Genomic DNA, 27,299 nt, shown 5'->3' with positions numbered 1-27,299 from the left:
AAGGATGTCCATCCTATGACTAACACATGCATGCAAGGATCTCTGTAGCACAGAACGCCCCAAACCTTTTGAGCCTGCGAGCGCCCTTAGCATTCTGAGGTAGGGTGTGGGGTGCAACCACAAAACAGAGAAAGACAAGACAGAGAAAGCACCACAACAATGCCCCCCCTTAGTCCACGGACACAAAGAATACACACAGTGCAGGGGTAGAAGGTCACCAAGAAACGGGTCTGTTTAGCTGCAATCCAAAAATAAAGCGCTCCTTGAATGCTCTTGGCATTTTCGGAAGCTCAGCAGTTCCGCACCACAGATGTAAGGCAGATGCACTTTCCCCAACAAGGATTACTAAATAGCCCAATCAGGAAAGGGAGTGAAAGGAACTATTCAGCTAATGCTGTTTAATAGAAAATGCAGGGTGCAAGCCAAAGCCCTTTCATTAGCATCCTGAATTCCCCCAACCCTCTTTTTTTTCTCACAAAACAGAGTCATCAGAACTTTCTGGTGTAGGATCATTTTTGAAAAATGTAGAGATCTCCATGGACACAGTAGAAGAAGAAGAGTTGTTTTTTATACCCTGATTTTCTCTACTTTGAAGGAGTCTCAAAGCATCTTACAATCGCCTTCCCTTCCTCTCCCCACAACAGACACCTTGTGAGGTAGGTGGGGCTAAGAGAGTAAGGAGAGAACTGTGACTGGCCCAAGGTCACCAAGCACCAACCCGGTTCTCCAGATTAGAGTCTGCCACTCATGTGAATCATAGAGTTGGGACCACCAGGGTCATCTAGTCCAACCCCCTGAACAATGCAGGAAATTCACAACTACCTCCCCTACACACACACACCCAGTGACCCATACTCCATGCCCAGAAGATGGCCAAGGTGCCCTCCCTCTCATGAGCTCCCTAAGGTCATAGAATCAGCATTGAATCAAACTCATTTCACCAGATTAGAGTCCACTGCTCATGTGGAGGAGTGAGGAATCAAACCCGGCTCTTAACCTCTACACCAGGGTGCCATCCAGACTGGATAGGATGCAGAGGTATAAGTGTGTCCTTCAGTAACCAACAATTTCTGTAAGGGCAAAGCATATTTAACTTCCTCTGGGCTGCTCCCACTAATGTGTAAAGGCCACTACAACAGAAGTTTCCTTTGTGATTGTTTTACAGTCCGTCATCTAACATCTGATGCAGCGGGGCCCTTCACACCGCAGCTTGCAGAGAGCCACTCTCAACATCAGACCCAAGAGCCACATTTCCTTCCATCCCTGGCAGGAGGCCTACACTTCAGGGGGCCTCTTGGCTTACCTCTGGCAGCAGAGGCTGTTTCCAGGTGGGAACCACCTGCCAACCCAGGTATAGGCCCTGGCCACTTTCCTGTAACATGGAGCAGGTGCCACGTTGGGGAGCAATGCTCAGAGAAGCTCCACACTGCATGTCAAAGAGCTACATGTGGCTCCTCAGTGTATCCACAGCCCATCCACAAAGCCTCGTTTAGGCCCATCCAGTCAATGGAACAAGGCTTATACTCCCAAGCATTTCTGCTGGGTCACTCAAAAGAACATAAGAAAGGCCCTGCTAGATCAGACCAAGGCCCATCAAGTCCAGCAGTCTGTTCACACAATGGCCAACCAGGTGCCTCTAGGAAGCCCACAAGCAAGACCACCTGCAGCAGCATTGTCCTGCCTGTGTTGCACAGCACCTAAGATAATAGGCATGCTCCTCTGATCCTGGAGAGAACAGGTAAGAATTCATGACTAGTAGCCATTTTGACTAGTCACCATGGATAGCCCTCTCCTCCATGAATATGTCCACTCCCCTCTTAAAGCCTTCCAAGTTGGCAGCCATCACCTCATCCTGAGGCAGGGAGTTCCACAATTTAACACCACAGGTTTCCCAAGCTGTAGCCCGGAACTCTAGCCACAATACAACACTACTAAGTTTTCCAAAAGTTCTGCTGAATTGTTCACTCTACAATATGCCAGGATGATTTTATTTTTTAAGAAGAAAGAAACTGCAACCTTTCTTCAAACTGTATATACCCCCCTCTCCACAACAGTGAATCCAAAAGGGAGAAAGGTATGAACAAAATCCTGTAAGTTCATAATGCAGTTGACCTCCTCTAATGGCACTTCTCTCCCCTTCCCCTGACCTCACGACTCTGCAGCCAGAGGGAAAAGAGAGCTGCTCATTCATCATCAGCCGGGGGATTATCCGGAAGGGCCTGCGATTTGACTGGCCATCTCCTCGCAGGTCAAGCACAACACCTCCCCTGTGATTTATAGACCTCTTCTGTAGCGGGACGGCCTCTTCTGCCCAGTGGAGCAGACCACCGCCAAAAAACACTTCGGCAAAAGCAGACCTGGCTTTCTGGCAGACTCTGAAGGGACCCTTTTGAGAAGAACAGAAGAGGGTTTTGACTTATGGTACAGGGAAGCCTCACTCTGTATTAGAAGAGTTGATTTCTATACCCCGATTTTCTCTACCTTTTAAGGAGTCTCAAAGCGGCTTACAGTCGCCTTCCCTTCCTCTCCCCACAACAGGCACCTTGTGAAGTCGGTGTGGCTAAGAGTGTTCGGAGAGAACTGTGACTAGCGCAAGGTCACCCAGCTGGCTTCCTGTGTAGGAGTAGGTTTGCCAACCTCCAAATACTAGCTGGAGGTCACAACTGATCTAGCCGACTAGCTGCTATTACAACTGATCTCCAGCCGACAGAAATCAGTTCACCTGGAGAAAATGGCTGCTTTGGGCAATTGGACTGTATGGCATTGAAGCCCCTGCCCTCTCCAAACCCCACCCTCCTCAGGTTCTCCCCAAAAATCTCCAGGTATTTCTCAACCTGGAGCTGGCAACCCTACGTAGGAGTGAGGAAACCAACCCAGTTCACCAGATTAGAGACTGCCGCCCATGTGGATGAGTGGGGAATCGAACCCAGTTCTCCAGACTACAGTCCACTGCTTTTAGCCACTACACCACACTGGCAGGGATGTACAAATAAATAACAAACTCATTAATTACCAAGTAGGACCCAAAGATTCTCTCCTTCCAAGTGTTCCTTATATTGAGAGAACATGGCTGCCAGGGCCTCCTCCCCCACCGCTGATCAGTGGGTCAGTAATGTGGGTAGGGCTGGGCTGGAGTGACTGTGATACCGCCAATGACGCAGCAACATCAATTCCAGTGTGCACCAGAAGTGGCTTAGTTGTGTTGCCGGTGACATGGGAAGCTGTGCTACTTGGCCTCTGTTAACCTGTCTCTTCCTTCTCCCCTGAGCTCAGCCCAGCTGAAATCTCCGTGCAGAAGGCAAAACATGGGCCACAGGAAGAATGGCATCTCTCACAGCCAATCACAAAGCAGTGTGTAAAGAGGCGGGGGTGCAAATGCTTCCTGCTTCCTGGGGGCTCTTCCTGAGCAAAAGAAAGGCTTTTTAAAACGGAGAGTTGGTTCCCCTCCTGCTTTCTTTCATTGCTCCGTTTTTTGTTCTTAAAATGCTTTTTTATGCGGCAATTGGCTTTTGGGCTGGGGAATCTTCTCTCACAGTGAGCACTGCGAAGTAAGCCAATTACAAAGCAGCATTTAAAGGGGCGGGACTTGATTTGAGCTTGGAGACTGCTGGTGCCAAGATTCCCAACGGAAAAGTGTGGGTCCAGCCAGCACCGAACCTCGGGTAAAACTCCCATGCTTAAATGACCTATGAGAGAATCATTCTTAAACCATTTCAATCGGTAGTGTAGACTTGCCCAGTCAGTAATAAAGAAGAGCTCTGCTAGAATAGGAACTTGGAGGGCGGGAAGGCAGCATGGTATAGCCCGACCTCATCAGATCTAGGAAGCTAACCAGGGTGGGTACTTGGAGGGGAGACCACCAAGCAAGACTCTGCCGAAAGAAGGCATTGCCAGACCACCTCTGCTTCTCCCTTGCCTTGAAAGCCCCTTGCTCGGATTGCCATATGTCAGTTGCAACTTGATGGCATGTAGATACATAGGGATTTGGACCAGAGTATGCTCAAGTCCTTTATCCATGGCCGAAAACGCACGGCTGTTTTATCCGGCGATTCTCCCTTGAATGTTGTGAATTTTAACATGCAAGCTTGTCTCCCGCGCGCATGATCAACCCTCCACCTTCCGCAACTCTTCCGGGTTTTGCAATTGGTGCACTGTGCCAATATAAATGTAAGCTTCACGGCAGTTCCTAGGGTTTGCCAGTGAGTTTCAGCACCCGGGCTGACTCCCTGCTGGGAGGCTGTGGAGGCAGCAGCAGCGCCGGCACTTCCCCCCCCCCCGAACCCTGCGCCCTCTAACCCCCTGCCCCGTGCCTTCACCTGGACGGCAGAGCGGTGGCAGCTTGTAACAGCTCCTTCGCACCATGTGTTACCTTTTCTTGAATGCGAGATCAAAAAAACTGAAAATTAACATGGCCAAGGAGCTCTGAACCATGCGTTAATGGCACATGACAGCACCCTTTCTTCCACATGGATGATGGGTCAATAAATGCTAATTTGCATGTGAGCCATTAAACATTTCCCAGGCATCCTGAACTGGCCCCAAATGACATTCCCCTTTCAACCTTTGTCTTTCACCCTTCTTCAGACTGGCTTCCTCTTGCTGGAAATGGGTGGGCCCAATTCCCACGCCGCGTCTCAGCGTCTGTAATAATCACTCACAGACTGGCAAGCCGGTATTGTTTTTAATTATTTTCTTATTGACTTTATGCAGGGCATAAGCTTATTACAAGCACAGCAGGGGGATTGAGAAAGGCCATCCATTGCTTTTATGAGACCCCTCGCATTTTCCAATCTTAGATGCGGTGACGGATCATTTGGGGGAACAGACGTGCAGGCCTGGAGGAGATTTATGAATGTCTCACTCTTCTGTATCTCCTGCAGCTTGTAATTACCCCGAGGCAGAGAAGAAGCATTGCGGGGAGAGGGGCCTCTCGCATTTATTTCAGGGGTATTATTTTTTTTTTTGCCTGCTTACTTTTATTGTTCTGAGATGCATATTCCCCTGCCTTATTTAGAACTCCAAATGCATCAGGGTGTTCTTTGCATTGTAGATGTCTCCCCCCTCCCCTCATAAGACTTTCAGCCTGAGGTAGCTATATTATGAATGACAACTGGTCGGGAGACAATTGCTTTCCATGACTGAATGTATGAAGTTTGGAATCGGTGACATTCTCAAAGTTGGTCACTACAGCCTGCTTAAATTTGCCTGAACAACTGAGCCTACTATGGGCCTACGCTGACTGTGCATGTAGCATAAGAATCGGGCCCTCCTGCATGGAAAGGGTATGATCTGCTTTTGAGCAACGGCTCTTCCCCACCCAATTCGTTCCAGCCGGTAAGCCACTAGATCACTCCTTTGTTGTGTTTTGTTACTGCAGTCTCACCTGGATTCCAAGCAGGATTCCTTTCTGCGGCACCTTAAATCCTGTCGACAGCATTGCCTTCATAAAAGCAGAGTGAATGTTTTCTCCAAAACAGGCCACCTAAGGGGGGAGGGGAGGATAATGAAAAATGTAATTCTGATTTGATCAAGGAATCCAAAGCAAAATGCAATCCCCATTTTGGAAGGAAAAACCCCCAAATGTTCTTTTTTAAGGGAAATGCAAAAAGTAATTCCCATTTCTGAAAAAAAAGAACAAAACGTTCTTCTTTAAGGAAAGCCCAGTTATCTCTCGTTTCTGACCCAGCAGGGAAATGGCAGATAAGCACTGGCAAATCCTGTATTTTAATTAAGCAGTAAAGAAGGCGTAAGCAATGCTTTACTCTCAAATAGCACACCATGGAGCACCAGAAATAGATCCTGCTAGGAATTATATGGACACCAAACACAGCGTCTGGTTCACGCAGTAGGCATGTTCTCAACAAAATGTTCATAACACTTAACATTTAAATAATAGCAAGGGCTGGAAATGCAACACTTAAATCAGGGCTACAGCCTGCCATAGGTTGCATAGTGTGAACATCTAGACGTTTCCGGAGGATCTGGGAAACTCTTCAGGGCATCTAAGCCCAGAAACCTCGGCTGCAAAAATACAGAAAGGAAAAACCTGGAGATCAAATAATATCTAACATTTTACTAATCGTTCCCTAGGAAAAAAAATGTTTTGCAGTATCAGGACAAAGCTAAACATCGCAAGGTCACATGCGAGCATGCAAATTCTCCAGAGCTCTTCATCAGGCCGGTTGTTCAGCACACAAAAAACAAATCGGGGTATGTGCGTGTGAGAGAAAAAGGACTATGTTTATCTTGGAAAGAAGGCAACTAAAGGGAGACATGATAGAGGTCTATAAAATTATGCATGGGTTGGAGAGAGTGGACAGGGAGACGTTTTTCTCACTCTCCCATAATACTAGAACACGGGGTCATCTGCTGAAGCTGGAGGGAGAGAGATTCAAAACAGACAAAAGGAAGTATTTTTTCACACAACACATAGTTAAATTGTGGAACTCCCTGCTCCAGGATGTGGTGATGGCTGCCAGCTTGGAGGGCTTTAAGAGGGGAGTGGACATATTCATGGAGGAGAGGGGTATTCATGGCTGTTAGTTAGAATGGATACTAGTCATGCTGCATACCTATTCTCTCTAGTATCAGAGGAGCATGCCTATTACCGGTATTTTGGGTGCGGTGGGATGCTAAAAGATCAACATACATTATCTGATCAGGACAAAAAAAAAGAAAAGAGGGAAACAATATACTGAAGAACCATACAGAAGAGATTAAAGGATGACAGAGCCCTTCAGAGAAGAATATTTTGATGAAGAAACTGCAGTAAAGTGAAAGCTACACTCAAAACAATTGGAAGAAACAAATCACCAGGAGTAGATGGGATATTTCAAGCTTCAAAAACTGAATCCATCAAAATCTGAACACAAATATGCCAGCAAATATGGAAAACAAATCAATAACCCACAGACTGGAACCACTGAATCTACACAGCAATTCCAAAAAAGAAGATGTCAAAGATTGCAGCAACTATCAGATAGTTGCATTCATTTCCAGCACAAGCAAAGTGATGCTCAAAATGTTACAACGAAGACTCTTACCATATGTGGAACAAGAAATGCCAGAGATTCACACTGGATGCAGAAAAGGAAGGGGCGCTAGAGAGCATATTGCAAAATTACAATGGTTACTGAAGCATGCTAGAGAATTTTAGAAGAAAAACAATTTCTGTTTTATAGATTGCAGCAAAGCTTCTGACTGTGTGGATCATGAAAATCTATGGATGGTTTTAAAAGAAATGGGTGTGCTACAGCATCTGTTTATTTTGATGGGCAATCTGTTCCCTGGGCAAGAGGCAACTGTTATGAAAGAATATGGAGGAACATAATAGTTTCCAATTGGCAAAGGTGTTAGCCAAGGATGTATTTTATCACCCTAGCTGTCCAATCTATATCATAATGAAAGCTGGATTAGATTTAGACAAAGGTGGAGTGAACATTGGAGGAAGGAACATTAACAATTTGAGGTATGCTGATGATACCACATTACTGGCAGAAAACAGTGAAGACTTGAAACGATTACTGCTGCAGGTTAAAGGAGAAAGTGCCAAAGCAGGACTACAGCTGAACATCAAGACGACAAAAGGAATGATTACTGAGGAATGACACAACTTTAAGGCTGACGATGAAGAAACTGAAATTGTTTAAAAAAAAATTCTATTCCTTGGCTCAAAAATTAACTAAAAGGGAGACTGCAACCAAGAAAAGTGAGATTGAGTCTTGGAAGGGCAGCCATGAAGGAACTAGGAAAGATCCTTAAGTGTAAGGAAATGTTGCTGGAGACCAAGAGCAAGATAATTCATACCTTGATATTCCCCATTACTGTGAATGGATGTGAATGTTGGACAATGAAGAAAGCTGAGAGGAAGAAAGTGGATTCATTTAAAATGTGGTGGTGGAGGAGAGTTTGACAGATACCCTGGACTGTACTCATGGGTTCTAGATCAAATCAAGCCTGAATTCTCCTTAGAAGCTAAAGTGACTAAACTGAGGCTGCCGTACTTTGGTCACATTATGAGAAGACAAGACTCACTGGAAAAGACAATCATGCTAGGAAAAGTTGAAGGCAGCAGGAAAAGAGGAAGACCCAACGAGAGATGGACTGAAGAATCCCAAAAGAAATGGGAATGTTATTTTGATTATGTTAAATGGAAAGGATAGATTGTTAGATATAAGGATCAGCTTATAAAATTTGCTATATAGTATAGAAGGAATTTATTATCTAAAATGTAGAATATAAGAACAATGTATAAGATGTTTGAAATGTAAGATGAAATAGACTCCCTGAAGGAGTGCAAACTGTGTGAATGTATGTGTATATAATGTGTTTGTTTTTTCTTGAAAATGTTAATAAAATATCTTTTTTTAAAAAAGAGATGGACTGACTCAACCAAGGGAACCCCAACCGTCAGTTTGCAAGACCTGAGCAAGGCTGCTAATGATAGGATATTTCGGAGGTCAATAGTTCATAGGGTCACCATAGAAGAAGAGGAGTTGGTTTTTATATGCCAATTTTCTCTACGTTTTATGAAGAAGGAAAGGGAAATACCATCTCAAAAGCATAAGGTGACATTACCATCATCAACCATATCAGTGGTCAGTAATTTATATTTAAAGAAAAATCCACTTCACATTTTTGCTGTACATAGAGTTGACAACTGCCTGGAGAAAGAGAAAATATCCTGTCCCTTTCATAGAGTCCTGATGGGATGTCATTCACCTGGCAATGCTGTTTAACACCACCTCACAAAAAAAACCCTTCAGCTGCCCATTTCCACATGGGAAGCTGGCATTGAAGGGACATGACATTTTTCCGCAGGCCTGCTGGCAACCCCTCACCTCACGGCTTCCACAAATTCACACCCACCAGGAGTTCTGTATTTAAAATACATTTGTAGATTAAGTGACTGTTTTACCAGTCGGAAAATTATTACCCTCTATTCACTTGTAAGAAAGACCTTCACAACTCTCCTGCTTTATGGCAATTGTGAATATGGATCTTTCTAACTCATAAAAGTTAATAATCTCTCTTTTATGACTAAACTATTCTCTCCCTTCATCTAATGCTCAGAAAACCAATCTTCAGCCCTTGGCTAAACTACTTTCCTTTCACTCATGAAATCAGAAAGCCAGAAGGACGATCAGGTTTTTCTCTCTCCGCTAACTAGCTTGAAAGCAAAACGTGCAGCAGTTCTGAGCGCAACTACAATTTGAAAGGCAGAATAATAATAATAATAATAATAATACTTAAGAGAAAAGAAGCAGCAATATTCCAGTGCGGTTTCAGACATGAAACTGCCTCATACTGAATCAGACCCTTGGTCCACCAAGGACAGAATTGCCTACTCAGACTGGCAGCAGCTCCCCAGGGTCTCAGACAGAGAAAGGTCTTTCGCATCACTTACTACCTCATCCTTTTGAACTAGCAATGCCAGGGTGGCATTCTGCATGGAGCCTTCTGCATGCCAGGCAGAGGCTCTACCACTGAGCCACAGCCCCATCTCGACACTATTCAGTAGTATGACACACATCATTTAACAAGCGATCTCTCTGTATGAAAGCTGAAGAGCTATTCTCTCTCCTGCTACACCTATGCGCTTTTCTTGGGAGTAAATTCCTATTGAATTCAGCCGTGCTGACCTCTGAGTAAAACAACGTAGGACTAGGCTGCATGTGTCACACAAAAAAAATTCTAGATCCCAATGTAGTAGAAAAGAGCAGGAATCCAGTAGCTCCTTAAAGACTAGCAAAATTTCTGGCAGGGTCTGAGCTTTCGTGAGCCACGGCTCACATCTGTGTGAAGTGAGCAGAAGAAATGAGCTGTGGCTCATGAAAGCTCAGACCCTGCCAGAAATTTTGCTAGTCTTTAAGGTGCTACTGGATTCCTGCTCTTCTCTAAAACAAATTGTAGATCCTTGTGCATAAATGTGTTAGAATCGCAGCGCTCCCTGTGGGGAACTCATTTCCACCGGCAGTTAATGTTCCTCTGGGACATTATGATTATTGCCTTTCATGCACACATATATTTACTGCCATCTAAATTGAAAGCAGGGCTAGTGGTAGCTATGGGGCACCAAGGAAAGCAGCGCGGATCTTTTCTCCTCGTTGTCTGTACTCATGGGCACATGCGCGCATACTCACACACAGATAGATGCACACATGTAAATCCCCTGAAGAAGAAAGTGTGCTGCAATTCTTAAGGAGCAGAGATGTGAACAATCAGAAGAAGAAGAGCTGGTATTTATACCCTGGTTTTCTCTACCTTTAAGGAGGCTCAAAGCCGCTTACAATCTCCTTCCCTTCCTCTCCCCACAACAGACACCCTGTGAGGTAGGTGGGGCTGAGAGAGTTCAGAGAGAACTGTGACTAGCCCAAGGTCACCCAGCAAGCTGCATGTGGAGGGGCGGGGAATCCAACCTGGTTCTCTAGATTAGAGTCTGCCACACTTAACCACTACACCACACTGGCTCTCAGCCTCTTTATTTCTGCACCCTAATTTAGATGGTTTCAGGGGGTAACTGTGTTGAGATGCAATAGAAGAGCTACTTGGAGACCAACCAGATTTTCAGGGTATGAGCTCTTGCCTTGAAAACCCTACCACAGGTCACCATAAATCAGATGTAACTTGACGAGAGAGAAAAAACATGTACATTACATTTCTCTTTCCAAAGCAGATTTATTCTCTGAGGAGAACTGCGGGGAACCATTTAAGCACAATAAGATCTTTCCACCGTAGCCTACCCACTTAGGGTTGCCAGCTGTGGGTTGGGAAATTCCTGGAGATTTGGGGGGTGGAGCCTGGGAAGGGTGGGGTTTGGGGAGAGGATGGACCTTAGTGGGGCATAATCCCACAGAGCCAACCCTCCAAAGCAGCCATTTTCCACCGGGAACTGATCTCTGTCATCCAGAGATCGGTTGTAACACCAGGAGTTCTTCAGGGTCCGCCTGGAGGCTGGCAACCCTGTACCCACTAGTCAAAATCATCTTACTAGTTCCAGAGGATCCTAGCCAGTGAGCTGCTATACAGTAGGAGTCTCTTGTGAATGACAGTGGGGAAGTGAGGAGGAAAAACATGCAGCCCTGCATTAGTTTGAGGCGACATACTGATGCTGTGAGGGAAAGTTCCTAAAAATTAGATACCTCCCCAGTGGATGCCATTTCACATCGGAGAACAGGATCCACATCCCTCAGGCGAGGCCAGGAGAACATCGGAGCCTGGCAAAAAAAGGAAAGAAGGGGGGGGGGGGAGAACAGATTATTCACTCAGTAAAACTGTGACTTTCACAATCTCTGTCTTGCTGAAATGAGAAGCAAGAAGGGGATTTGGCTCATTGTGGTAGGAACAACCGAGATTCTTCTAGAGCAGGCGTGTGCCATCTTTGACCCACCAGGCAAAATTCAGACCCTCCCAGTCATCTATTGCCACTGGGCAACAACACAATCGCCTTTCACCTGCACCTCCAATCGGTAGCGGCAGCAGGACATCCCCTAGGCGTGCCTGGCGGCTGCACCCCACAACCTGCATCAGAACCGGTGCTATAACAGTTCAAGCAAGTGGCCCAACCACTTCAGGGTCTCCTTTTAAGAAAGGAGAGAAATCAGTGACTTGTCTGTACATTTTAGAAGAAGAGTTGGTTTTTATACCCCACCTTTTCTCTACTTTTAAGGAAGAGGAAGAGTTGGTTTTTAGATGCCGACTTTCTCTACCACTCAAAGGAGATTCAAACGGGCTTACAATCACCTTCCCTTCCCCTCCCCACAACAGACACCCTGTGAGGTAGGTGGGGCTGAGAGAGAGTGACTAGCCCAAGGTGGAAGAGTGGGAAATCAAACCCAGTTCACCAGATTAGCCTCCGCCACTCATGTGGAAGAGTGGGGAATCAAACCTGGTTCTCCAGATCAGAATCTACCTCTCCAAACCACCGCTCTTAACCCCTACACCACGCTGGCTTCCCCTCCCCAACACAGACACCTTGTGAGGTAGGTGGGGCTGAGAGGGTTCGGAGAGAACAAGCCCAAGGTCACCCAGCAGGCTTCGTGTGGGGGAGTGGTCTGGGAGAGCCGGTCGTTGAGGAAATTAATCTCCCAGATCAAAGGGCCCTACTGGGCTGACCTGACGGCCAGCTTCAAGCTCAGGGGGAAGACATGCGCCTCTTATGCATGGCTGTTTCCCTTGATGTCACCCCTCCGATGACTTTTGGATCTTTGTGTTGATCACGCATGCCATTTCCGACCGTCAGAGGCCGCCTCACTCTCCCCCTACATTTTCCCACATTTTGCCCGTGTTTTCAAATTCAAGATGAAACAGGTATCTGAAAAAGTGGGCAAAATGCGGGGTAACGCAGGGGGAGAGCGAGGCGGCCTCTGATGGTCACAAACAGCATGCATAATCGACACAAAAATAATGCCCTTTCAAATCCACTTTCAATGTACTTTAACAATCATTTGCAAGTGGATTTCAAGTTCACACAGTAAAATCCACCTTCAAAGTGCAATGAAAGTGGATTGAAAGTGCATTATTTGGGTGACACGAAGTCTGCGGAGGGGTGACGGTGAGGGAAACAGCCACGCATAAAAGGCCACAATCTCCTAGGGGCCCTCCTCATTTTGCCTCCCCTGCCTATCAATACTCACAATGCTGGCTGGGTTATCATTCCTAGAGACCAGGTGGAGAGAAGAGAAGATGAAGAGGAGGAGGAGGAAAAGTCCTGCAATGTTAGTAATTGTGTTGAGTATCCTCTCTTGAGGCTATGGTAAGAGAACGCAGGAATCTCTTCCTCATCCTCTTCATGTCCAGAATAATAAAACTCATGGCGTTCTCAGCAGCGTACAGGAATAAGTTCAGACTGGCCCCAGTCTGATGAAGAAATGCCTTCTTTTGCCTTTCAGTAGGGTTGCCACCTCTCGGTTGGGAAACACCTGGAGATTTGGGGGATGGAGCCTGGGGAGGGAGGGGTTTGGGGAGGAGAGGGGAGGGGAGGGGAGAGGAGGGACCTCATTGGGGTATAATGCCACAGAGTCCACTTTCCAAAGCAGCCATTTTCTCCAGGGGAACTGATCTCTATCGCCTGGAAATCGGTTCTAATTCCAGGTCCCACCAGGAGGTTGACAACCTTACTTTTTCACAAGTTTGACCTACAGCTAGATATTTGGAGGTAACTGCTTTACCTACGGGGGAAGCTATACCATCTCAGAAAGAAGTCAGGATCACAGTATTCAACTAGAGCGCCGCAGGGGAGGGGAATACTCATTCCTAATGAAGAGCTTTCTCTTCAAAAGGTTCTGGGGGTTCCCTCAGGACCCATCTGTAGCCTTTTAATTATTCTTGACATTTTCATAATCATTCCTGCCGTAGGGATCAAACAGCATTTTGTCATCACCTAAAGGGATAAACTCTGCGCCTCCGATTTCCATGCAAATGACTAATGTCAACTACATAGAAATCACAGGGCTTCTTTTTTTTTTAGAGTAGGAGGAACCTTGACCAGAATCATCTCTCTTTCCTGTCCTGAGGGAGCGACCCTGCAAAAACCAGGCCTGGACTGAGTATTCTGGCTCACAAAACATGCCGGAATACACAAAAATGCATATTTATCACTTTCTGTGCAATCCAAACAATTCACTGGGGTGGGTTTTTGATGAGTTTATACTCTTCCCCTTGCACTCTAAACAATGTACTTCAAGACATAACCAGGCAGATTTGTAGCTCAATAGCAGATCTGGGTAGCACTGTGTGTGAACAACATCTTGTGGTACGGGTGGACTGTAAGCTGAATGTGAGCAGCCAGTGTGATGCAGTGGCAAAAAAGGCTAATGCATTCTTGGAATGCATCAACATAACATCCAAATCACAAGATCTCATAGTCCCTCTGTAAACTGCATTGGTGAGGCCGCACCTGGAGTATTGTGTGCAGTTCTGGGGGCCTCACTTTAAAAAGGAGGTGGACAGAATGGAGCAGGTGCAGAGGAGAGCGACGAGGATGATCAGGGGCCTGGAGACCAAGCCCTGCCAGGAAAGGCTGAGGGACCTGGGAATGTTTCATTTGGAGAAGAGGAGGTCGAAGGGGGACATGATTGCTCTCTTTAAGTATTTGAAGGGCTGTCCCTTAGAGGAGGGCAGGGAGCTGCTCCTGTTGGCAGCAGAGGATTGAACTCACAACAGTGGGTATAAATTATGGGCAGAAAGGTATCGGCTGGAAATGAAAGGGTTTTGTTTGTTTGTTTGTTTGTTTTACAGTGAGAGTAGTTCAGCAGTGGAATGGGCTCCCTAGGGAGGTGGCGAGCTCCCCCTCTCTGGCAGTCTTTAAGAAGAGGCTGGACCAGCACTTGTCGGGGATGCTCTAGGCTGATCCTGCATTGAGCAGGGGGTTGGACTAGATGGCCTCTAAGGACCCCTTCCAACACTTCGATTGTATCAGCGACTTGAAAAACTTGCAATTCTCTGAGCCAATCTCAGCCCACCGTACCTCTGTTGAGGTCTGTCAGGCTGGTGAGTGCCACCTCAAAATGGCTGCCACAGGAGGCAGAGACAAACAGTACCTGGTACCTCTCTCCTCACACCTCCTGGGAAGACAGAAAGCCTGAAGGGGCAATGGAACCACACACTGGCTAAGGAAAACCCTGGTGTTTACCAGTCCTCCTGATCCTCTGTGGGAAATCCTTTCATTTCAGTGTGGGCAGCCAATAGCAAGCTCTGCCTTACAATGGCCCTACCTTTTCTGACAAGTTTGGTCAGCCCCAAGGGGAAACCCTTGTGGACATCATGATTTGGGTTGCCAACCTCCAGGTGGTGGCTGGAGATCTCCTGCTATTACAGCTGATCTCCAGCCAATAGAGATCAGCTCACCTGGAGAAAATGGTTGCTTTGGCAATTGGACTGCAATTGGCATTGAAGTCCCTCTCCTCTCCAAACCCTGCCCTCCCCAGGCTCCACCCCAAAAACCTCCTGCCAGTGGCTAGGGTTGTGAACCTCCAGGTATTAGGCTGGAGATCTCCTGCTATTACAACTGATCTCCAGCCGATAGAGATTAGCTCACCTGGAGAAAATGGCCGCTTTGGCAATTGGACTCTATGGCACTGAAGTCCCTCCCCTCCCCAAACCCCACCCTCCTCAGGCTCTGCTCCAAAGATCTCCAGGTAGTTCCCCACCCAGAGCTCATAGGTGCCACATTGGGTAACTCTGATCAGGCATATGGGCCAGACAGCGTTCATTTTTCTGCAGGCTCCTTTGAGCATACCTTGATGCCCACATAGTCTGAAGGGATCATGGGTTTTTCCAGCCCAGGAAGGTCAGACTCATGGATTATTTCCCCCGTCATCACTTTTGTGGCTACGTCGATGAAGTCCAGACCGAGAGACTTGGACACAAACGGGAACGAGCGCGAGGCACGCAGGTTGCACTCAATCACCTAAAGAGAGCGGAGAGGCATCGTTAAGCCCGCTACGTTGGTTCTGAAGAAAGAGAAAGCATCAGCGTAGCATCAGCCATTAGATTCCAAACATCTCCTGAACTTAGTGCTGTCTTAATGCCTGAGTTGTTATTACTGCAAATACTACAATACTACTACAAATATTACTCTAGAACAGAGGTCCCCAACACTGCCTGGCAGGCACAGCCACAAAATGGGTGCCGTAGCCTTCCTTCAGTTACACAGTGAAGATCTTTGTGCTGTGGCAGCAGCTACTGCCAAAGCAACGTTTTTAAAAAATGTGCACGGCCAATCAAATCTCCAATGTCCAAACAGAAGTCTTGCTGGGCAAAAGCCCCAACCTGGCCCCACCCTAGGGTTGCCAACCTCCAGGTACTAGCTGGAGATCTGTCAGGCTGCTATCTCGGTTTCGTTATTGCCTCTGTCTCTGTGCTGTATTGTCTGCCCCCCAAGGTCGCATGCCTAAGCCTGGGAACTCAGCTCCTGGGAAACTGTATTCCTGCGTGTAATCTCCCACCTTTCCTGCCTTATAATATCTCCCAGCTAGTGAGCCTTTCATAGCTGTCATTTTATTCGTTTGCACTGTATGCCTATTTGATCAGTAAAAGCCATCTGTTTGGACTCTATACGACTTTGTGGTGATTTCTGGTTCTGTGGGCCAAGGGCTGACATTATGACAGCTATCGCATATCTTCACCGTTCTCCTAGCCAGGCTGGAGCCCAGGGGGGTTCGCCTGCCACTTGGATGGGAGCTGTGCAGCTCTCCAGGTGATCTACTACCCTGGAGCCCTTCTCAGAGGACCCTACTCTGTTACAGGACTTAATCGCTGAACTTTTCCGGACGAACCGAGAGGTTTGCCGCTTGAGGGGACTGGTACACGCGCAGTGGCAATCTCTTACAGGACGTCTCTGGATGTTAACATCGGAGGATACTGATGCTCGTTTAGATCTTCAGGACTTGGATCAATTACTGGACGATGCCCGATTGGCGACTGAGGATTTACAAATATTAACTGGACTTTTGGATAATCTTATTTCTCGACAAACTCTTTCTACCATGGCGGGAGCCCCGCCGGAGGGTTTTTCCCTGATCCCGGATGCGGCCAGCTGCCAGGCTGAGGCCAAGCGAGTCGCTATTAGCACCGCTCTTCTCCTTGTGGAATGTACAAAGGATACCCCGGTAGCCACCTTGGCTCAAGTTTTGACCCCGACGTTTGGAGCCGAGGCATCCGCACTGGCGGTTCGAGTACAACCTCTGCTGGGCGGGGAACCTGACCCCATACTCTTGCTCCTCGAGACAGAACTTTTGCCGCGCATTACGGCAGAGGCTGCCCTAAGGCTTGAGAACGCCAAAGTTCTTGCGGATCAGCAAGCCGCCGAAGCGGCTAGGGTCGCAAGAGAGAGAGAGGCGGCGGAAGCAGCCAGGGCGGCTGCAGCAAGGAATCAGGCGAACGTGGACACGCGCCCCAAGGACTATGTACTGGGACTATCAGGTCTAACTTTTTCCCCGGCGTTTGTCCCGTCGCGTGCGACCCAACGCGCACGCCGTTTGGCTGACCGACGTCGCGACTCAGATGAGTCTGAAGACGAGGATTTATATGGGGATAGCTCTCAATGGGCCACGAGCTTCCGAACCAGTAAGCCTCATCTTACTGGGGGCCCAAGTGAGGAGGTTCATCTTTTACGAGCCCAGAATCGGGAGCTCTCCGACCGTGTTGATCAACTCCAAGAAGTAATGGAACTTATGCTTCACGAGAACAGGCAATTACAACAAACCCTGATAGCTCAGAGACAGCCCGTTCCGATACCGGGTCAGGGGGTACCCGTACAACCACCCGCTAATGTGCCTGCTCCACCCTTACCTCCTGGAGCTCCTGTTGCTCCTCCGCCCGGACCACCCGTGCAACCACCTGCTAATGTGCCTGCTCCACCCTTGCCTCCTGGAGCTCCTATTGCTCCTCCGCTCGGACCACCCGTGCAACCGGGTCAGCCCGCGCCCGGCCCTTGGAAGCAACTCAAATTGAGGACTACGTATGACGGATCTATTGAGACTTTGCCTTGTTTCTTGCATCAAGTGGACAGTTATATGCGAGAACAAGGTCAATTTTTCCCCACGGAAGATAGCCGGGTGCGGTACGTAGCTTCCCTCCTGACAGGCAAAGCGGCTGACTGGATGGTCCTCCAGTTTGACACCCGCTCTCGTGCGATTCGTTCCCTCAACAACTTCATGACTGCCCTGAGAAGGAGGTTTGAGGACCCCTTCCTGGGAGAAAGAGCCAAAACGGAACTCTTACAATTAAAACAAGGCTCTGCTACAGTTCGGGAATTTGCCGATGAATTTCAGCGACTGGCAAGTAAAATTGTAGGTTGGCCCGAGACCACCCTAATCCATCATTTCAGGGAAGCCTTGCATCCTGACATTCTGAACTGGTCTTACATGCGGGGCGATCCCGATACCCTCGAAGGCTGGATTCTATTAGCCGAGGAAGTGGAAAGCCGCCGCCGCTTTATTTCTCTCGTCCGTCAAAAGCACAAGGAGAAGGGCACCCAAAAGCCTCAACCCAAGGCACCACTGCTCGTTCCACGAAATCCCCCACGTCCGCTCCAGGAACGTGAAGCCCGATTTCAGAGGGGTGCCTGTCTTACATGCGGAGAAATGGGCCACTTTGCAGCCGTTTGCCCACGCCGCCAGGAATTATTTCGTCCCAGCACGACAACCCGCGCCCGAGGTCGTCCACCACGCAGAGGCACCGCGGCTACCCGCAGCGCAGCTCCGGGAAGGCCCACACCCTCTGCACTCCATGCCGGGGACCCAACCTCCCTGCCTGCTTCCAACGACCCCGCCGGGTCTCGGATTACAAGTGCCCCATTGGGGGACAGTTTCCCCTCTTCGGATGAGGAAAACCCTTGGATTTCTCCAGCCTTAAACCTGGAATCTCCCCTCGACTTGTCAAAAAACGGCTCCGGTCTGTGGTGAATGGAGCATCTCCACAGACCTCTCAGGATCTTCCTATCAAACCGAATGCTCCTACCAAAATCAAAGAAGTGGACTCCACCGTCTACTTAGATGCAGTTTTACAACAACTTAACGGAGGTCCACAAATCCCCGTCAAAGCACTAATTGACTCCGGTTGCTGTCGCACTCTCATAAGCGAAGCCACGTTTGCTGCCCTCAGAGCCGACTCAGAGGCTTTACCCGCCCCCGTCCAATTTGCTCAAATGGACGGGAGCCAATTCCAGGGGGGTCCAGTTGATCATCGCACCATAGGGGTGGCAATGGGAATTGGTTCCCACTGGGAACAAATAGACTTCACTATAGCCCCTATCCGATTTGAAGTGGTCTTGGGAATTAACTGGATTAAAGGACATAGTCCCAGTATTGATTGGGAAACAAACACTATTTCTTTCGCTAGTCCCACCTGCGACCAGCATCGACAAAACTTTGCTCTGCCATTTCCGCCCGTCCCAGCGTTAACCTCTACTGCCCCAGTACCACCGGCTCTACCCGCTGTATACCGGGACTTTGAAGATGTCTTCGACCTTAAGGAATGTGATGCCTTACCCCCCCACCGGGCCTCAGACTGTGCGATTGAAGTAGTAAAGGACTGCACATTAACCAAAAGTAAGATTTACCCTATGAGCGCTTCCGAGCGCACTGTCCTCCGGGACTTTTTGGACAAAAACCTCGCCAGAGGGTTCATTCGCCCTTCGAATGCCCCAAACTCGGCCCCCGCGTTTTTCGTCCGGAAAAAAGAGGGCGACCTTCGCCTGTGCATTGACTTCAGAAAGCTCAATGCGGTTACCCAGACCAACGCCTATCCTATCCCATTAATATCGGATATTTTGGGACAATTACAGGAAGGCCGTGTGTTCTCTAAATTAGACTTGGTGGAAGCCTACTACCGAGTCCGTATCCGCGAAGGAGATGAACACCTCACTGCCTTCTCTAGCTGTTTCGGAATGTATGAATTCCTTGTAATGCCGTTCGGATTAAAAGGGGCCCCGGGGGTCTTCATGCAACTCATCAATGAAATCCTACATGACCTTCTATATCGTGGGGTGGTGGTCTACTTAGATGACATTCTCATTTATTCGAAAACTATGGACGAGCATGTGACTCTGGTCAGAGAAGTTCTACAACGCCTGCGTAACCATCAACTGTTCGCTAAACTAGCTAAGTGTGAATTTCACCAAAGCAAACTCACGTTTTTGGGATACATCATCTCCCACCAAGGTCTTCGCATGGACCCCGCCAAAGTCCAAGCCGTCCTCGATTGGACTCCCCCCACCAACCGGAAGCAAGTACAGCAATTTCTGGGATTTGCAAACTTCTATCGGGGATTCATCCCTAACTTCGCCCAAGTGGCTCTACCCATTACGGACCTGCTGAAAACTAAAGGAAAAGTAAGCTCAGCTGCCTTGCCCTCCGCAAAAATCCTATGGACTGAGCAATGCCAAGCCGCCTTTCTGGCCCTCAAACCCCTCTTCACTTCGGAGCCGGTGCTACAGCACCCAGACCCAAATCAAATGTTCATTGTGCAAGTCGATGCTTCCGATGTAGCCATGGGAGGGGCTCTCCTCCAGCAAGGACCGGACGGTCTTCTTCACCCTTGCGCTTACTTTTCAAAAAAATTTGCGCACGCTCAATTAAACTGGCCCATCTGGGAGAAAGAGGCCTCTGCAGTTCATCATGCACTGACTTTATGGCGGCAATTCTTGGAAGGGTCTAAAGTACCCTTTGAAGTTTGGACCGATCACAAAAATCTAGCTGCCCTCACGGGGTCCCATAAGCTATCGGCGAAACAACAACGGTGGGCGGAGTTCTTTGCTCAGTTCCGTTTCACCCTGAAGCACGTCCCTGGGAAGCAGAACGTTCTCGCGGATGCCCTCTCCCGTTTACCACAATATCCGGTAAAACTCGAAAGACCCACCAACTCTCTGTTCACCCCTATGCAACGTGGAGCCCTACCTATGCTGGCTGTGCAAACCCGATCCCAGCATCAACACACCTTCCCTGACTCGCAAGCTCCGCCAGCCCAACCGGCTGCCCAGCCGCCACCGCAACAGACCGGAGTTCCCGCCCCTCCTACCCCTCCGACCGCTCAGCCGCCTGCAGTCTGCGCGCCGCCACACGTAAGCACTAACCCTATAACTATTTCTCAGATCTCCAGGACCGACGGGGGGGCTCCCTCCAAACTCCCCATCTCCGAATCCTTTTTAACTGTCCTTCGGGACCAGTGCCTTTTAGAACGTTCCGCTCATACCCTACCTCCTGGTGTTTTGGAACAAGGGGGGTCCTGGTACAAAGACTCAAAATTGTATGTACCCAAAGCTCTCCGGAAGGACGTTTTACATTTAGCTCATGGAGCCAAAACAGCTGGGCACTTTGGGTTTCTGAAGACCCTTCACTTATTGCGCAGACAGTTCTGGTGGGGGGGAATGCGTTCCGACATTGACTCCTTCATCCGCAGCTGTCCCGTTTGTGCCGCTGCGAAACGATCGCAGGGCAAACCCCCGGGACTGCTACAACCTCTTGAAACGCCCAGCAGACCTTGGGAAGTGATTGCTATGGACTTCATGACTGATCTCCCTCTCAGTGGGGGTAAAACTGTGTTGTGGGTTGTTACTGATTTGTTTTCTAAGCAAATACATTTGATTCCATGTGCAGGGATCCCCTCTGCTCAGAAACTGGCTCGCCTCTTCGTGACGCATATATTTCGTTTACATTCGTTTCCGCGTAAAATAATTTGTGACCGCGGAAGTGGTTTCGTTTCTAAGTTTTGGAAAGCTTTCCTCAAGTTGGTGGGGGTGGAACAGGGATTGTCTAGTGCATACCATCCTCAAACTGATGGTCAAACTGAACGTGTCAATGCTGTACTCGAATGTTATTTGCGTTGTTATGTTAACTACCACCAGGATAACTGGGTGGAACTGTTACCTTTAGCAGAATATGCCTACAATAATGCCATGCATCAATCCACAGGTTTTAGCCCGTTTTTTGCTGTGTATGGACAAGATTTCAGTCCCATCGTTCCTACTGATGATGTAGAGGGGGAGGGGAACCCCGACATTGCCTCCTGGGCACACGCCCTCCGTACCACTTGGCCCTGGCTCGTTAGCAACCTCGACCGGGCCAAACGTAAATACAAAGCGCAAGCTGACAAACATCGCTCCCCCGGGGGTGATCTGCAAGTGGGTGCTTTGTTTTACCTTTCCACAAAAAACCTCCGTTCCACCCAACCGTGCCATAAACTCAGCGCCAAATTCATTGGCCCTTTCCCCATTACTCGGGTCATAAACCCTGTCACAGTGGAACTGGCTCTCCCCAAATCCTTGAGGCGTGTGCATCCTGTTTTCCACATAAGCCTCCTCAAACCCCATGTTGCTTCTCCACGGTGGCATCCGGACCCACCGCCTGCGCAACCCATCATGGTGGGGGGGGAAGAACACTTCGAAGTCTCCAAGATCCTTGACTCCCGTGTTCACCATGGCACTCTCCAATATCTAGTTCGTTGGAAACATTTCCCCCCTGCCTATGACGAATGGGTGCGCGCACGGGATGTCTCCGCCCCCGACCTAGTCGACGCCTTTCACATTGCTTACCCGAACAGGCCAGCCCCCTTGCGAACTGGGAGGGGGCCTTGAGGGGAGCAGAATGTCAGGCTGCTATCTCGGTTTCGTTATTGCCTCTGTCTCTGTGCTGTATTGTCTGCCCCCCAAGGTCGCATGCCTAAGCCTGGGAACTCAGCTCCTGGGAAACTGTATTCCTGCGTGTAATCTCCCGCCTTTCCTGCCTTATAATATCTCCCAGCTAGTGAGCCTTTCATAGCTGTCATTTTATTCGTTTGCACTGTATGCCTATTTGATCAGTAAAAGCCATCTGTTTGGACTCTATACGACTTTGTGGTGATTTCTGGTTCTGTGGGCCAAGGGCTGACAAGATCTCCCGCTATTACAACTGATCTCCAGCTGATAGAGATCAGTTCACCTGGAGAAAATGGCCGCTTTGGCAATTGGACTCTATGGCATTGAAGTCCCTCCCCTCGCCAAACCCCACCCTTCTCAGGCTCTACCACCAAAACCTCCCGCCAGTGGGGAAGAGGGACCTGGAAATCCTACCCCACCCACTTTTTAAAAACACTGGGCAGGCACCAGAAAAGGTGCGGGTGTGCACCATGTTAGGGACCCCAGCTCTAGAAGAAGCACATCCAACACGTGGAAGAGGGGGCCGAGGAAATGCCTAGCCATGGGGCAAACCCATAGGTGCGACTCTTCAGGAGAGTGAGCTTGAGCAGAACAACCTCCCCTCTCCTGGCACTGATGCAGCCCGTGAAAAGAAATGTCCTCACCCCTCAATGGGGTGGAGACTCTAACAGTGCAGTCCTAAGTAGAGTTACACCCTTCAAAGTACCTTGACTCCAATGGACTTAGAAGGGCGCAGAGCTGTTTAGGACTGCACTATCTGGCACCTGGCTGGCTGGATGCTGAGACCGGGAGCTGTGCCCTGGGGGGTCCCATAAGGGGCGTGAGCAGTGGCACAGAAATAAACCAGCATTGCTCAAGTTCGAGGCATCTTCCCCTACGTTTGTGCGCTTGCCTAACACAACCCCACAGGGTGCAGCAGAGAGCCACAAAAGGCTCTGCTACCTTTTGCCAGGCGTGCATCACGAAAAGGGGGGTTGGTAGGAAATGCTCATTGAGTTAAAAAAAAACGTAAGGAAAGGTCTTACCAAGACATCGTTTCCCCGGATGAGAAACTGAACATTGAATGGTCCAGAGATAGCAAAGGCCTTTGCAATCTTTCTGGTTGCAATTTTCACCTGTGAAAGTAGATTGCAAACATATATTCATTCATGCAACCAAGTCACAGAACTGAAATGGAGAAAAAAGTTACTCTCCCATGGAAAGGGGCTGAGTGCAGATGTCCTTCTGCCAGACCCCTAGAAAATCTCCAGCTAGAACGGTTTGCACGTATAGCCCAATGTGAGTGTAGTTGTTAGAGTGTTCAACTAGGATCTGGGAGACCCCGGTTCAAATCCCCTCTCTACCATGAAAGTTGCTGCTTTGGGCTGGTCATTCCCTTTCAGCCTAACTAAACCCACAGGGCTTTGGAAAGGAACACCAAAGCTCCCTGAAAAGACAAGGATAAGAATGCACTTGTTAGACAGAAGAAGAAAAAGAAGAAAAGAAGAAGAGTTGGTTTTTATATGCCGACTTTCTCTACCGCTTAAGGAAGAATCAAACTGGCTTACAATCTCATTCCCTTCCCCACAACAGACACCTTGTGAGGTAGGTGGGGCTGAGAGAGTTCTAAGAGAGCTGTGACTTGCCCAAGGTCACCCAGCTGGCTTCATGTGGAGGAGTGGGGAAACCAACCCAGTTCACTAGATTGATAAAACGTAATTCAAGGGAGCTGCCAGATTCCACCCCAGTGGGCTGGCCATATTTGCTGCTTAAGAAGTTTTCCCAGCACGTATCTTCGTTGTGCGCTGACGTTGCGCTGCCCATCCTGGCAAAACACCCACCTTCTCCAAAGCTCCTTGGCTGATCGTCTGGACAGGAAACATCACAGTGGCATCTCCCGAATGAACTCCAGCATCCTCCACGTGCTCAGAGACAGCATGACAGATCACCTGCTCAAAAAATGCAACACATGACAACACACTTCTAGGGTTACAATGACAACAAGAGAACATAAGGACATAAGAAAAGCCCTGCTGGATCAGACCCAGGCCCATCAAATCCAGCAGTCTGTTCACACAGTGGCCAACCAGGGGCCTCTAGGAAGCCCACAAACAAGACGACTCCAGCAGCATTATCCCACCTGTGTTTCACAGGACCTAATATAATAGGCATGCTCTTCTGCTGTAGAGAATAGGTATGCATCATGACTAGTATCCATTTTGACTAGTAGCCATGGATAAGCCTATCCTCCATGGACATGTCCACTCCCTTCTTAAAACCTTCCAAGTTGGCAGCCATCCCCACATCCTGGGGCAGGGAGTTCCACAATTTAACTGTGCATTGTGTGAAGAAACACTTCCTTGTATCTGTTTTGTGCTCTGAACAACTGTAAGTGCCACCAAATGCTAGTTATGCTGCATTCCAGCTTGTTCCTGCCAGGCCCTGGCACACCCTTTCAGCGCCCACTAGAATCGAGGCCTCTGGGCATACAGTGCCACTCAGCAATGACTGAAAACTGCCCAGCATCTGGGCCGACCCATCACGGAGTTCAGGTCACGCTGCAAGCTCAGCTGCGATCAATAACTATTGACTGTCCTGGAGGAAATCATGGACTATCTGACGAGTCCTCTGCAGTAAATCTTGTCCCTGAGCAAAGGTTCGCTGAGAAGCCCATTGCAATGCGGAAAGGGTGTCCATTATCTCTATTCGACTCGAAGCCCATTGCAATGCGGAAAGGGTGTCCATTATCTCTATTCGACTCTATCAGTTTCCTAAGACAAACCAGGCATCTCTCCATAATGCAGCCAGGTAACAGGAGAAAGATACCAAGCAAAGATCACCTTTATTAAATACATTACCAACAATGTACTTATTCTTCTGTACTATTTTTAAAAGCCTAGAAAAGAGGCAGTTTTAACACTATGAAGCTTTTTGTTCTTTGGGGTGGGGGACATAATAGAAAAACAGAAGATTTCTCAGAATTAATTCTAGGGAAGGGCAGCTGTGTTAGCCTGTTGTAGCTAAATTACTCTGCAATCTGGTGGCATCTTAAAGACTAACCTTGGGGTGCTACCGGACTCCTTTAAGGTGCTACCAGATTCCTGTATCATTTTCCTCTCAGAATTTCAGAAAATATTTTTTAAGATATTTTAGATGAGCTGTGAAGTTCCTTGATCTAGAGCATTAAATTAAACATTTAATAAAGTAAATAAACATTTAAGAAATCCGGGGGGGGGGGAGCATTATTTTAAGAAATAATTTTGTACCTTTCCATTCTTTGCAACAGCATCCATTTCCACCTCTCGAGCTCCCTCAATGAATTTAGTGAGTACAACAGGGTGTTCCTATTACCATAAGGAGATAGAAAAATATACATCCGGTATGAATATCTTTGACATCCTGATAGGGACTGCCATAAATTCAAAATCTGGAAATACTGAGGGGAAGGGGACAAGGTGAAAAAATATATATTGTAGAACAGAATTTCCTTCCATCTTAAGAGCTAATAATAGGAACTGTTAGTCTCTTATAGTGTCTGGCACAGAATCGGGTAACCATGAATAAGAATGTTTCCCATCTCTAAAAACAGCAAGTCTGTGGTCCTCCTGGCTGTCGAGTTAACCGTAGAAAATGAGTCATAAATGGCTGGTTAGATTGTGAAACTCTAGGCCAGAAATGGTGAGGGTTGCCAGCTCTGAGTTGGGGAATACTTGGATGTTTTGGGGGCGGAGCCTGAGAAGGGCGGGGTTTGGGGAGTGACTTCAATGCCATAGAGTCCAATTGCCACAGCGGCCATTTTCTCCAGGTGAATTGATTCCTATCTGCTAGAGATCAGTTGTAACAGCAGGAGATCTCCAGCTACTACCTGGAGGTTGGCAACCCTACTCCCCCTTTTGTTTCTCTGTTTCATCAATTGAATTTAATGTATTCAAAAGGTCAGTTTTGACCGAATTGTCCAGAGAAGCTCATGAGTGCCCAATTATTTCTGTTGCATTTTCTGCCTTAGAGGCTTCCAGGACAGTCCTCAGTTGCAATCTTGGCCTCCTTTTAGACACCACTTTCCATTGTAGCTTTGAGGTGATTAAAGGTGCAATGAGGGTATTTTTAAAAACCCTGCATGAAAAGACTCCCACCTGTTTCATTATCTCTCTTTGAGACATTATCATTGATGGTATTGGTGAAGGTCTAAAGGTGAGTAACACTTTGCACAGCCCTTTGGGGCTATTTAGAGTTTCCTTTGAAAGGAGATCTATGTCTTTAATGGGAGCTAGATTGTAGTCCAGTAGTACCTTAGAGGGAGGGAAAATGGCATGATGTAGATCGATCTCATCAGATCTCGGAAGCTAAGCAGGGTCATCGTTTGGACAGGAGACCTCCAAGGAAGTACTTGAAGGGCTGTCATATAGAGGATGGTGCTGAGTTGTTTTCTGTTGCCCCAGAAGGTCGGACCAGAACCAACGGTTCAAATTAAATCAAAAGAGTTTCCATCTAGACATTAGGAAGAACTGTCAGTGTGTCTGAGGTTGTCAGGTCAGAGGTTGCCTTTTGATTGTCTTCTGAGTCCTTGCGTAGCCATGCTGGGGCTGGCCCGTACAAGCGGTCAGGCTCTTGACATGAGTTCGGCCAATGTTTGCGTTTTGCTTTGATGTACATTTGCTCTGTTATTCCCACACTTCCTGTTCCATTCCCCCTCCCTTGCCTTGGCCTTGAGCGGCTATCGAGCAGCGCCGGGTTTAGGCTCCATCTTCCCCTCACTGCCAAGCACTGTTGTCATTTCCCAGGCCGTTTGAAACTGCACCTGTGATGTAATCATGCTTTTAAGTTATGCCTCATAGCCTGGCTCGTCATTAGCAGCTTTGAACCTGCAAGTTGCCTAGCTGTACCTGTTGCTTCCACAATAAAGTTTACCTGCTTCTGACTTAGCTGTCTGAGCGAGTGGCTTTTTGGGAATTGCCCAGGTTGGCTGGAGAACCTGACAAGAACTTTCTAACAGTTACAGTGGTTCCTCAGTGGAACAGGCTTCCTTGGGAGGTAGTAAACTCTCTTTCCCTGGAGGTTTTTAAGCAGAGGCTAGATGGCCACCTGTCAGCATTGCTGATTCTATGACCTTAGGAAGATCATGAGAGGGAGGGCATATTGCGCATCTTCTGGGCATGGAGTAGGGGTTGCTGGGGTTGTGTAGGGG

General features: G+C 48.1%; 1 protein-coding gene across 1 annotated transcript in view; it reads right to left on the bottom strand.

Annotated features, from left to right (window-relative positions):
* Nucleotides 1-27,299, bottom strand: part of CPS1 (carbamoyl-phosphate synthase 1) — a 146,973-nt gene that overhangs the window by 7,247 nt on the left and 112,427 nt on the right. The window contains exons 29-34 of the mRNA XM_056861131.1: nt 25,381-25,458; nt 23,956-24,063; nt 23,161-23,250; nt 15,239-15,409; nt 11,142-11,216; nt 5,384-5,482 (exon numbers count right to left, since the gene is read on the bottom strand). Coding sequence (XP_056717109.1) covers nt 5,384-5,482; nt 11,142-11,216; nt 15,239-15,409; nt 23,161-23,250; nt 23,956-24,063; nt 25,381-25,458 — 621 coding nt within the window. The remainder of the gene's footprint in view (nt 1-5,383; nt 5,483-11,141; nt 11,217-15,238; nt 15,410-23,160; nt 23,251-23,955; nt 24,064-25,380; nt 25,459-27,299) is intronic.

The sequence above is a fragment of the Euleptes europaea genome, chromosome 15, assembly GCF_029931775.1.
Source record: "Euleptes europaea isolate rEulEur1 chromosome 15, rEulEur1.hap1, whole genome shotgun sequence".
Classification (NCBI taxonomy): Eukaryota; Metazoa; Chordata; class Lepidosauria; order Squamata; family Sphaerodactylidae; genus Euleptes; species Euleptes europaea.
The sequence above is the reverse complement of the archived record's forward strand: the minus strand, read 5'-3'. Positions and strand labels throughout refer to the sequence as shown.